We start from the raw sequence: 13,394 nt of genomic DNA, 5'->3' as shown, positions 1-13,394 counted from the left end.
CCATAAATAGGTTGGCATAGCTCGGGACGAATTTTGTACCCATTGCCGTCCCTTATTTCTGTAAATAGAAATTATTCTCATACCAAAATTAATTATGTTTTAATATAAATTCCATTCCATTGTTATCATCTTCTGCAATACCGTAAAATGGTTATGCAGGACATGACAAGCAGTGCATAAGACTTGACTTCCATAAAAAAGGTAAGTTGGGCCCGGCTCAAATGATTTTACAATCTAGAAGCTTAGACCCTCATGCATTTGCAAAAAAGGACAATCAGTGGCATATTTACGTTTGGCGCTGCCCTGGACCTAAACAGGACAGGGCCGACTCTGTCCTTTCTACTGGGTTTCAGTATATGACATCATATCGCAGGGCTCCACTTTTAAAGTAAGAGCAGCTCGGAAGCAAACTCTGTTGTTCTGCCTTTTAACAAGCCAACTGAGTAGTGCAGTTTCTATAATAGGTCTATCGGTCAGAATGGCTGCTGTCCCCCCTTGGACCTGCCGCCCAGGGCCTAGTCAGCTATATCTAGAATACGGCACTGGGGACGACGCAAAAAAAGGCAGCATTAAAGTGCATATAATGAATGAAGTGCCCTTTTGCTGTGCAGTTTGTAAGTACATTTTCTCCTGTCTTACCCAGGAAACAGAGGACAGAATCCTATCAAATTTCGAAGGCATTAACGTTTCACTTGAGCTAAGGGACACTCGGAAGGTATGTTTTATTAATTTCAGCACGCTTTTTTTGTTGCTGCTTTTCAAGCTTTCTGGATCACGACTTTTGCCCCCAGAACATGACAGAAATTGTCCCGACCGAGATAGAATGTTGCGACGCAAAGCACTCGTCACTCCGATCTCTCATACAGGTTTCACTTTCTATTCCTCACGACAGGACGGCATCGCACCGCGACCATTCCAAGTGCGCACGCGTACTGGTCCAGGTACCGTGATCGTAACGGAAGTCACTGGTTTCTGGGGAACGAAATATCTGCTGCACCAGTTTGACCCGGAGGCAAAAGAGACAATTGACTCTCTTTTCTCTGTACATGTTAAGATAATGATGTAGTCATATTCTATTTTAAAGTTTTCATTCGGACACCATGTGCACCAACCTCTAGTGTGTGAAGCGCTTGTACTTGCGTCTGTTGTGCGAACACACACACTGTGTTCCTACACAACCCACCATCATGGAGACCCAACTGCAAAGTATCTTCGAGGAGGTAGTGGTAAGACCCACATATTTAATTACTCCGGTTCCATTTATAATGAGCTCGTGTAAACATAATCTGTGAATACCGTAGCCTCTGTAGTATTTTGCAGTTTTGTTTACTCATCAGGTGCCAGAGGAAGCAATGCACCCCGCACTTATTTACTTACTGCTTACCCTGCTTGAAAATTATACACTGTTGCACATGTTTAACCCCCATGAATTTAGGTAACTTGTGTAATGGATGAACATATAACAGCGTGTAGTTTATTAATCTGTGAAGATATGTTGCTTTACGTTAGCAGATGTGTTTATATGCAAACTGCAGTCTATCTTAGCTGGTCAGACAATGGATTTCTATACCGGTACATGTCATTTATGGACATAGGGGTTGTGATGACTTTCATAGATGTTTTAAACCAGTGTTTCTGGCAATTAGTTTTTCCACCTTTTGTGGGGCTAGTGAATTGCTTTGCTTGGGAATGAAATAGGGAAACTGTATTATAGCATAGAAAATTAAATTCATGTTTAAATTGTCACATGGACTAAAGTGCCAAATCTCAGATTTACCAATGAAGTACTAGAAGAGTGACCATATGATGAGTATCCTCTCTCCTTTCTCTCTCTTCTGTCCTTTTCTCTGCTTTATCTCTCCTCTTTTGTCCTTGTTCTCTCCTACTTTTTCCACTTTTCCTGCCTAATCTTTCTCTTCTGCGTCTCTTTATCACCATGCTATTGTCTCATCGCTAACCTTCTCATGTCTTCTATCACCTCATCTCATTTTCCTTTACTAAACCAATCATTCTAGCTGTCAGTGGTAAAACCATGTCCATGGCCAAACCACAACTCCTGGCACAGCCTCTCAAGGAGTGACCAGGAAATGGCTCAGCAGCAGGTGGCAACCCTAAGTCCATGTGACATTTCCGATGATTAGGTGTGTGGTGTATTCTACCAGGATTAGCATGGCTATCACACAACTTGCATATATGTTTGTGAAGCAGACTGTTTGTGATGGTTTCCTTTTCACAAGTGTACCTCTCTAACTATAGCAAATGTTGGAAGGTATGATTTTTTTTTTTTTTTTTAAACAAGTGATACAGATGTGGTTTACGAAAGCATCTTACAAAAATGATAAATAAGATGCCTAAAAATGAATGTAGCGTAATTGAAATCATGTGTTGTTTCAAATTCGGTTATCCAAATGTGCTTTTTTTGTGTTTCACAGAAAACAGAAGCCATTGAGGAGGCCTTTGCTGGGTAAGTCATCTGTGCATTATTTTCTTTAAAGTCTGTTTGTTTTTGTTTTGTTTAGCTGTGCTTATAAATATGTGCTATTTTTCTTTTCTTTTTGTCACAGTATGTTTATGGACTCAAATGAAGATGAGAGAACAAAACTAATAAGTTGCCTTGGTGGCTTTAGACAGTTTTGGAGTGTCCTCCCTCAGGTATGAAACGAACATATGCTGTTAAATTTCCATAAAAAAATTTACACCGTTACAATACTTCTTATATGAATGTACTTGGGTTGTATTGCACTATAAAGCACTAATCACAATTAGCACTAATCTATTGGTGCTAAATAAGCAGAAATATACTTCTGTACATTTATTCACATTTGATATATTTTTTTTTAAATGTTATTTTGTTTTTTTTGTACTTAGGATTCCCATGAACAATGTGTCCAGTGGATTGTACGCTTTATTCATGGACAGCACAGCCCAAAAAGAATTTCCTTCCTTTACGACTGTCTAGCAATGGCTGTAGAAACCGGACTACTTCCTCCCAGGTATGTTCACTGTGTGCAGTGTAATAAAAATATGGAGAATAAAACAAAATACAAGTATGTAGCAGGCAGTTAACTAAATTATGTCTCCATGGTACCTCCGTAAATCCATTGTGAAACTATGGAATAGAAGAGGTGTTCGGATAATTTTTTTCAGCAAACAGTAATTTTACTTATTTTAAGTTGCCTCATTCATACCAGTAATGGCCTTTGGAAACCTATTTGTAGAAAATAGGGAAAGATATATTTTTTTTGCGCACATGTTCTTTCTTTCTCTCTCTCTCTCTCTCTCTCTGACAACCTATGACAACCCCTGTGCATGGCGGATGTCTGTTTAAATCACATTGTCCTCAAATAGTTTGGATACTGCTGGTACCTATTGTGAATTAGAACCTGAAATGCTTTCACTTCTTAATCATTTTATAGATTGGTCTGTGAGTCGCTGGTTAACTCTGACACGCTGGAATGGGAAAGGACTCAACTCTGGGTATTAACGTTTAAACTGGTCCGGAAAATTATCGGTGGAGTCGATTACAAGGTATATACTAGTATAACTGACCAAAATTACATTTTTTGTTGTTTTTTTGATAAATAGAAAACACATTTTGCTCTGATTGTATTACTTGTCCCATCAGCAACACATTGATTATGTCTGTCACATCCATCTCTATAGCTTATTAGTTAAGAACTGAACAGCTCATGTACACTAAATGAACAAAAGTATTGGGACACCTGATCATTACACCAACACAGACTTTTTTGACATGACATTCTTAATACAAGATTTTTCAAGTGTTTCTGTGGGAAATTTTGCCCATTCATCCAGTAGAGCCTTTTTGAGGTTTGTGGTATGGTGGAGGCAACATACCAGGACAATACTATGCTTCCAACTTTGTGGGAACAGTTTGAGGAAGGCCCTTTTCCAGTGTGCCCTAGTGCACAAAGCCAGGTCCATAAGGAGTTGATTGAGCTTGGTGTGGGAGAACTTGTCTGAGAGCCGCCCTGACCTCAACCCCATTGAACACCTTTGGGATGAACTGGAGCAGAGATTGCGAGTCAGACCTTCTCGTCCAATATCAGTGCCTGACCTCACAAATGCTCTACTTAATAAACAGGCAAAAATCCCCACAGAAACTCTCCAAAATCTTATGGAAAGCCTTCCCAGAATAATGGGAGCTATTGTAGCTGTAAAGGTGAGGACCAACTAGATATTTCTATGTATTTAGAATGTAATATCATACCAAGTCCGTTGGTGTAATAGTCACGTGTCCCTATGTTTTTGTCCTTATAGTGTGTGCATTAGGGCAAAGGTCACTACCGCATCTATTTTATATTCTGCATTGTAAATGCAAGAAACATATTCATAATTTGGATCGATTCTTTTGAGTGTTTACATTAGGAAGACCAGCAAGACTAGATAGGCTGGCTCTTAGCTGCAGTCAAATTCTATGTTTCTATTAATCTATATAGTGATAACAAACAAAGTTTTTACAGGTTAATACTCCGCATAAGCTTATTCAGTAGTGTCTACCGGGAAAGTGCATGTTAGTAACCCTCTGGAAGAATCCAATTTTCATTTAGACATCATTTCCTGGGACTTACATGTAAAATTCAAACATCAGGATGTTAAGAAGCTAAAATATTGTCCATGTTAGTGCATACAGCTATGAAAAACCAGCACACAGTGGTTGTTTATAAAGTAAACCAACACCATAAATGAGTCACTGAGCCACATTACACATGAAGATGTACCTTGCACATTTAGATATACTGATCACACGTTTTACTGTACAGCATTTTCTCAATGCTTTCTTGCTCTTTGATAACCTAGAGAATCTGTAGAAATAAGGCATCTTGTTCTCAAATGGCACTCAATTTAACTGACGAGTAGGATATATTTAAAGAACTATAAGTAAATCTAACTCAAGTTTCTGATTACCTATTACAGCACAGCTCTTTAGCTCATTTCCTTTGATAACGGTTTTTATTGTCTTTTCATTGTTTTAGAAAATTGGGTATCCAACCAAGTTACATGATCAAGGGCAGTGTTAGATTGTAAAGGCACCTAAGCAAACCATTAATGGGGGGGGGGCGGCTTTCTTTAAGATGATTAAAGGCAGGCCTGGACTGGGACAAAAAATAAGCCCGGGCATTTCAGACTGAGCAGCCCATTTTTATGAAAAAACATATATGTACATACATATACATCATTCAACATGGGAAGCCTGAAGCCACAGTAAATAACACAATACCTTATCTTTTCCACTATTTCAGGGTGATTTCAGGGCCTTGAATGTTTTGTCCCCTGAAGTCACTACAAATTCAGGAGGGCATTTTATCTCTGGATAAGTTAAAATGAAATAGTTCCCACTGTAAATTAAGGAAACAGATAACCAAACACACACACCAGGACAGGCTTTTCCCACACCTAAGGATTGGAAGCTGATTGGAGTGCTGGGGTTCTTTTCTGTGTTCGTACACACACACCAGGACAGGCTCTGCCACACCAACACCCAAACACACACACACACACTAGGACAGGCTCTGCCACACTGACACCCGAACACACACATCAGGACAGGCTCTGCCACACTGACACCCAGACACACACGTAAGGACAGGCTCTGCCACACTGACACCCAGACACACACCAGGACAGGCTCTGGACAGGCACACCGACACCCAAACACACACACACACAACAGGACAGGCTCTGTCACACCGACACCCAAACACACACACAACAGGACAGGCTCTGTCACACCGACACCCAAACACACACACACAACAGGACAGGCTCTGTCACACCAACACCCATACACAAACACACACCAGGACAGGCTCTGCCACACTGACACCCACACACATACACACACACCAGGACAGGCTCTGCCACACCGACACCCAAACACACACACACCAGGACAGGCTCTGCCACACTGACACTCAATCACAAACACCAGGACAGGCTTTGCCACACTGACACCCGCATCCGGAGGGTTTCCACAGACGGTTTCACTCAGCCTGCCTGTGGCATCTTTGCCCCCATAACAGCCTACCTGTGGCAACTTTGCCACCAAAACAGCCTGCCTGTGGCAACTTTGCCACCAAAACAGCCTGCCTGTGGCAACTTTGCCACCAAAACAGCCTGCCTGTGGCAACTTTGCCACCAAAACAGCCTGCCTGTGGCAACTTTGCCCCCCCTTACACATCCATGCTATCACACACACATATTCATTCACTTGTTCACAAATATTTATTCACTAATTCACAGATATTCATTCATACATTGATACTCATTAATTCCCTCATTCAGATACTGATTTACATATACTCATTCACAAACATTCATTCACTCACTCCTTCACAGATACTCATTAATTCACTCTTTCATTCAATCTCACATACACCATACAGCCTCCCTCACCCCCTTACCTGAACCGATGATGCACACGCCGCTCGCAGACTTCCGCGGATCTGCACAGGGGAAGCAGACGCACAGCAGGGTCATGTGACGTACGTCACGTACGTCACATGGCTCTGTTGGATTCCTGCGTCCCCCTGGCCGTGGAAGGGACGCTGCTCGTGCGCGTCTGCCAGTAAGTAGCGGGCCCGGTCGTAGTTGCTGCAGGCTTAAGGGGCAGGTGCCCCTTTTGCCCTGTGTTAAGGACGACCGCATAGGCCCAGTCAGTCCGGTCCTGACTGGGCGTATTTTAAGGTAGGGGCCTGGAGCTGCAGCTCCATTAGCCCCTAAGTCAATCCGGCCCTGGCTGGCCCGGCCGCAGCCCCGGCCCGGCCCGGCCCACCGGGCAAATGCCCGGTGTGCCCGATGGCCAGTCCGGGCCTGATTAAAGGGCTCCATTTTTCATGATCTATATAGGTTTTTTAATAATATAATACAAATTTATTGTTATATTGACAAATGTAAATAGCCTTAAAACACTAACCATAAACTTTTCAAAACAGAATTGCCTGCTATCAGTGTTGCGTGTCATCCACAGTGTACTTGTGTTCATGGAGTACATGTAACGTGAATAATGTCTGTGTCATGCAAGTGTTGATAAGATATGAATTACATAAGTCTGTGAGGTTTCTGAATGGAAAATTTCTACATACGACTTGTTTATTGTATTGTTTTTCTCTCTATGAAAACAAAAATTGAATAATGGGATAGCAGACTTGTTACAGTTTTTGGATGTTATTTTGATTTACTTATGTCACTGGAAAAAGACTACAAGAGTGAATGTGCTTAACATTATTAGATGGTCAAAATGACCATTGTTATGACTTATGGTTCAGTTAACCATCACAATAGCTCCATTTTTATTACATTGATTGTATACAGTGATCTCTAGAATATTGTGCTGTCAAACAAGCGAAAATGTATACAATTCAACAGGGTAAACAGTTTTAGGTATCTGTTAAACGCTTTGTCTCCAGTGAGACAACCAGCGCTTGTACTTGATCCTGTTTACCCAACTTTACGTCCTGTTCTTCTGGCCGTTTGATCTGTGAATTTATTTGATTAGTGTACTGAAAATATTTGTGTTGCTTCTTATCAAATTGACATCGTATTGCAGTGGTCCAGGTGCAGGGAGTTACATGGTAGTATCAGAGACAGCAAACTATGCATCAGCTAGAAACATAGCCTTAACACATTCAGTTTGCATGGTTTCTTGTTGGTGTTTCCTGTTGGGTATTTGAACCCCACATCACCACAAAAAAACAGAAAAACATCCCGCTCGGTGGGGCTTAATGAGGCAATGGCTGGAACACCAACAGATGGAGTATGTTGATTGGCTTGTTTTTCTTTGTTTCTCAGGGTGTGCGAGATCTGTTAAAGGTCATACTGGAAAAAATCCAAACTGTTCCAAATACTGTCAGTTCTGCTGTTGTACAGCAGCTTCTAGCAGCAAGAGAGGTAAAGATGACATCTACGTGTAATGAGTGTAATGATGCTTTTTTTTTGTGTCGAATAACATTTAAAGTAAAGAAGTATTTAAATATACACAGAAATAATAAGATCTCTTTAGGAGGGCATCAATGTACTTTCTCCATTTTATTATACTCCAGCACTTTCAGCGTTGTGCTTTGAGAAATGTTTTTGTGCTTTCAGGTTGTAGCCTACATCCTGGAGAGAAATGCCTGTCTACTCCCTGCCTACTTTGCGGTGACCGAAATCCGCAAGCTTTACCCGGAAGGGAAACTCCCTCACTGGGTAAGCATTAATCCTGTCAGATAACAGTTGTTTTTTCGTGTATCACGAGAGGAAACCCTAAGTATAAACTGTACAGATTTGATTCTGTTGGAGCACTCCATTTTTTGCAAATGTCTCAAGAATCCTTGGAGACCACAGCGTCTTAATTATACCTCTTGGAGTAAAATAAATGACATCGATGTGTCATGACACAGTTTACTCCTGATCCCAGCTGCTAGGAGAGAATGTGTGTGCTCCAATGCAGGAGGTCAGCAATGTATTGTGGCCTGACTGCTGGGCAACCAGGCCCCCTGGTATGCCTCGGCTCAGTGGGCCAGTTACAAGAGAGATCCTGAATGACCCCAGTCGGCCCATTTACACTATAGAGGGCTTGACTGCACACTTTTAAGTCTCAGAGTGCTTGGGTATGACTTTGTTTAGTGAAGGTCAACATTGAGGACAGCAGTTGTAGGGGAGATGGCAGAGCAGCGGTGCCACCACCCAAGGTAAATGCATTCAATACAGGTGGAGAGTATAAGCAGCAAAACCACTGCTTTAGGTAAAGAAATCAACATCAAAGAACCAAATGCGGTTTGCTCAGCTTTGTCCCCCCCATCCTTTCTTTTTCCAGTTACTGGGTAATCTGGTGTCCGACTTTGTGGATAGCTTTCGACCTACAGCACGGATCAATTCAATCTGTGGTAAGAACATGAACCTATAGCCGGCAAAAAACACACTAGTTCATTTAAAAGTTGTGAAATAAATGGCATTTACATAGGGTAAAGGATGTTCACATACAATTATTTTAAAGGCAGTAGTTACTAAGTCATGATTATTCGGTTTATTGTCCTAGGCTTTCTTCGCCAAGAAGGGTCAAGGTGACCGCATATAGTTAATATCAGACATTTCAGCTTATCTGAGCTCAACTAACAGTTTAGTTAACAAACCCTTACGTCTCATTAATTGACCTTGTTTCCAATGGTATTGAAAGTACATTGACCAGGCATTTTTTTGGTAATCAGTCAACTGATCAACTTTTGCAGGACGTTGCAGTCTCTTGCCTGTGGTGAACAACTCTGGCGCCATCTGTAATTCATGGAAACTGGACCCCCTTACTTTGCGCTTTCCACTGAAAGGACTCTTGCCCTATGACAAGGTGAGACTACACCAACAGCTGTGCACCATTGGAAATATGTGTTGTACTAGTTTTATCCCCTGAAACAGTAAGGGCAATTTGAGATATTACCGTATATCTTTTATTCTGTGTGTACTGTGTTAGAACTAAAGGGCTTTTTAAACAATAATTAAACTATTTGATTGACTCCCCTCTGGAGTCTTAAAACATTGCCTTCATTCTGTATATTGACAGCAGTGGAGTGTTTGCACTCTAGGCGAATTAGAGCTCATGGATGTTATTCCCCATATTTAAATGTATAACTGAGAACTTTTTATAATCAATCATGTTGTAAGTTTCAGTTCACATAATTGGCCACCATGGTTATTGCTTACACATGTGCAAACTTATCTTTCAAAACTGACTGCATGCAGGATATGTTTTAAGGGGGTCACTTCAGCCATCATTTACACTAATGCATATGATAGCATCGTGGTTCCTTTTGCAAATGCATGGAGGATTTTGCAGAATCCCCCATGTGCATTTGCCCCCTTTCCCCACCTAAATGCTGTGAAGGACATTTCCATGCATGTGATATACTTACCGCCAGTAAGTTCCAGTACTGGCTCCCTCGTCTCCCTTGCACTAACCTTAGTCTCACCCCTGGCACTCTAACATCCTATGCTGAAACTTGCACTTAAATACATGTAAGAAATTATGAACCCCTTACAGGTTTATTCTTTTAGGGAATGTGTGACGAATAAAGCACAAATACAAGCGTATAGAAAATGGGTCTTTATATTACATTAGGTCACTGTTACAGGTTAATACAACATATAACATACAGAAAACATTTGATAATAATCCAAAACAAAAGGGATACTCAAGCACATTCTCCCGAACGCCATCTTGCACAGCTTTGTTCTGAGTCTCCTGACCCAGCGCTTCTGTTCGCAGTGCTCTTCTTTCTCAGACTGTTCTTTCTATTGCAGCCCCTAACTAGTCATCCCAGAATTCCTTGTACCTCCCAGAAAGTGGTTCACCCAACCCCTCTTTCCAGAGATTTCCTGTATGACCCAGTTATGAAGGAGACAGATAGTCTATGCAAAAATAGGCACAGCTATGTTAAAATACATCGGCTTCAGTTGTCTGACCCCCTGTGTATCCCACCTCTCTTGGACCCTTTGTTCCAAACCCTTTTTGTAATGCATTTGATCGGATTCACTGACCAATGTCAGAGGCCTAAACGTGTCGATTTACAAATGATCTTGTAATAATTTGCTGATCAATGAGGCAGTGACCTAAACTGGTGGGTTCGTATTATACACAAGTACAATTTTTACTACAAAGTGGAGTGTAAAGTTATGCCTGCATATTATACCTGAGATTTTATGGTACATAAGCACTGTCTTCCTGCCTCCCTACTACTGCAGAGTCACACCACTGGGGCATTAGCACAAGCATGTTCAAAATTAAAGTATTCGCAGAGAAACATTGAAAATCATTTTTTTAATGGGCTGTTTTTAAGTGATACTAGTAATAATAATAAAAAAAACTACAATGGAGATGCTGAATTTGACAAAAAACATTAGTGCACCTTCAATCCCACTTTTTTTTTTATTTCCTTTTCCTGTAGGATTTATTTGAGCCACAGACGGCTCTCCTGAGATATGTGCTGGAACAGCCGTACTCTCGCGACATGGTGTGCAACATGCTGGGACTAAACAAGCAGGTATTACGGTGCCCCAGAGCACTTCCTCTGAAAATACTGCTCTATTTTCCCACCTTTTTTCTTTGCTAACAAACTGAACAAAACAGTATGGATAGCCCCCCCCCCATTTATTTTAATGTATCATAAAGGACCTTTACATTACAATGTTAAAACAATACTGTTCTTCTCCTTGTTCAGTGTGCACTGCCTTGAAGATGTTAGAATCAAGTAGTTATTGGAAAAGTTTAATTTTTGTTTTGCATTGCTTTTTTTCCCTCCCTCCTATAAGGCCAGTCTCAAGTGTGCCCATTGCCAGCTTACTGCACTCCATAACATACCGTGCCCTAGGCTTGCAAAAATGTATCCTGTGGCTTCCATCCAACGATTGCCTACTAAAACTAACAGCCACCCCACCCCTCCCTTCTTAAGCACCATTGATGGGCATTCTCTGACCTTGGGCGTCTTGAGGCAGGCCTCATAGTCACTGTTTTGTCTTTTCTTTTTTTTCTTCCTTTATTTTTGTTCTGTCTTGTCCTGCCCATCCTCCAAATGCTCTAGACCTTGAACATTGCTCAGGTATGTTCACGACCTTCTTCTTGTATTGTGACTAACCGTGCTGCTGGCTGTTTGGTAGCCGCTGATCCCAGTTATTGAGTATATACTCATGGTCGGGGCTTGAAATTGATAGGACCGCAACATACCAACAACACCTTTTTAGGTAAGAAAAAAAATCATCTTAAGAGCCCTGTAAAAATAAATAAAAAAACATTTTCTCTTTAATCCATTAATCCTTTTAAGCACAAAGCCTAAACCGTGCAACTATCTACCCCTCCGTCCTACTTTCCTTTCGCCCTATGTGGTGGCTTTTCTAATTTCGAGGTGGCTGACTCAAGCTTTTCTGTATTCTTGATGGTGAAGCATTTTATTGGATGTTTTCCTTGCTTGTTTTCAAAAAAATCTTAAGGATTTAAGATGTCACATCCCACCAACCATGAAGGAAATGCATTACACATTATGAAGGATAAGCCCCACAGGGTTTCTCTTATGAGAGAGGTACTTTTTTGACTTTGTTGCCTCACATTCAACTCATGTTCAAGTGAGTACGTTTCTTATGTATCGTAAATCCTTAACATATATATATACATATATAGACCGTAGAGAGGGATAGACAGAAATAGATTGCAGTAATCTATGTAAAATGTAAAACCAGTCTCCCACTTCTTGTAGGAGATACGTCCAAGGCAAGGGTTATCTTTCCAGCATCTCATTACCCTTCTCCCCAAGTGTTCCCTTTTAGAAGAAGCAGTCCCTCTTTAGACCTCAACCTCTCTGTTTTCTTCCTTCCACTACTTTTTTTCTGTGAGCACAGGATGTGTAGTGGTTATGAGTGTATCACTGTGTTTTACTGCCCTAAAAGTTACACTAATGTGCATCAGAAAATGTGTTTAAATATTAAATTGTGTAAATAAATAATTATCAATAGATTACATATGTCTCAGTAAAGCCAGAGTCATAGCCACATACCTTAAAATAACTAACCTTTGACAGTTTGAGTTGGGAGGTATGCATTACTCCTAAACAGGATACATTGTGTAAGATTACTAACAAGTACGCACAACATTAAAACTGTTAACAATAAGCAATGGGTTCAATAGAGCAGATGGACAAATCCCTACTCTGCTTTCTGCATCAGGCACCACTGAACTTTGAAAACCTGTTAAAGCACTGAACTTTTAAAACCTGTTAAAGCAGAATAGTAGTAAGCCAAAAATTGTTGCTGTGTATTAGTTATTTAAACTTAATACAAATGTGTGATAGGGAAACACTTAAATACAGCACAGTTTTTTTTTTCATTTTGTTTTTTTTACGTTTGTTACCATGGTGGGATGTCTATTTTAACAGGAAGAGCTGTCAGGCCATGTACCAACCACATATTAAAAGTCACAGTTGCTGGTACTCCATTTTGCGTTAACTTTAAAATGTTCTTCTTCAACGTAAAGGACACCTTCTGGAGCATTTTGTTCCCAAACTGGACTGAATGCCCCATGATCTCAGTAATCACAAACTGCCCAGATTCACCCTCTCATGGGCATTATGGGAGGTTGGTAAGAGTCATAGTAGTGTTATGTAATGAAGGTATCCAAATATAGACTTGAGAGGATCAGGGAGTGAGCAGGACCAAACACCACTTCACCCTTTCTCCCTCGATAAAATCCTTACCTGGGTCTTGGTAATTGGTTCTGATTTCTGGAGCTTTTTGTCAAAAACGTGAGAGATTGCATTTATGTTTAATTGAGCTGAGGCCTTCCCAAAACATGGTCCATATCAAGAACACGTTCACAGTAGTTCTCCAGCTCTTCATTTATCAGGCATAAATCTTTA

At 40.8% G+C, this 13,394-nt stretch overlaps 1 protein-coding gene across 2 annotated transcripts in view; it reads left to right on the top strand.

The window, feature by feature from the left end:
• Positions 1 to 1,019: 1,019 nt before the first annotated feature.
• The window catches only part of MED23 (mediator complex subunit 23), a 33,860-nt gene continuing 21,485 nt past the window's right edge, over positions 1,020 to 13,394 (top strand). The window contains exons 1-11 of one of the 2 annotated variants that reach the window (XM_053459256.1): positions 1,020 to 1,226; positions 2,433 to 2,464; positions 2,565 to 2,652; positions 2,869 to 2,993; positions 3,417 to 3,528; positions 7,813 to 7,911; positions 8,107 to 8,208; positions 8,819 to 8,888; positions 9,231 to 9,343; positions 10,938 to 11,033; positions 11,571 to 11,588. In XM_053459256.1, the coding sequence (XP_053315231.1) occupies positions 1,188 to 1,226; positions 2,433 to 2,464; positions 2,565 to 2,652; positions 2,869 to 2,993; positions 3,417 to 3,528; positions 7,813 to 7,911; positions 8,107 to 8,208; positions 8,819 to 8,888; positions 9,231 to 9,343; positions 10,938 to 11,033; positions 11,571 to 11,588 (894 nt within the window). In that variant the 5' untranslated portion in view covers positions 1,020 to 1,187. The remainder of the gene's footprint in view (positions 1,227 to 2,432; positions 2,465 to 2,564; positions 2,653 to 2,868; positions 2,994 to 3,416; positions 3,529 to 7,812; positions 7,912 to 8,106; positions 8,209 to 8,818; positions 8,889 to 9,230; positions 9,344 to 10,937; positions 11,034 to 11,570; positions 11,589 to 13,394) is intronic. The other variant, XM_053459257.1, reaches the window with a different exon arrangement.

This window comes from Spea bombifrons, chromosome 3 (assembly GCF_027358695.1).
Source record: "Spea bombifrons isolate aSpeBom1 chromosome 3, aSpeBom1.2.pri, whole genome shotgun sequence".
NCBI classification, from domain to species: domain Eukaryota; kingdom Metazoa; phylum Chordata; class Amphibia; order Anura; family Pelobatidae; genus Spea; species Spea bombifrons.
This window is presented reverse-complemented; position numbering and strand designations above follow the sequence as displayed.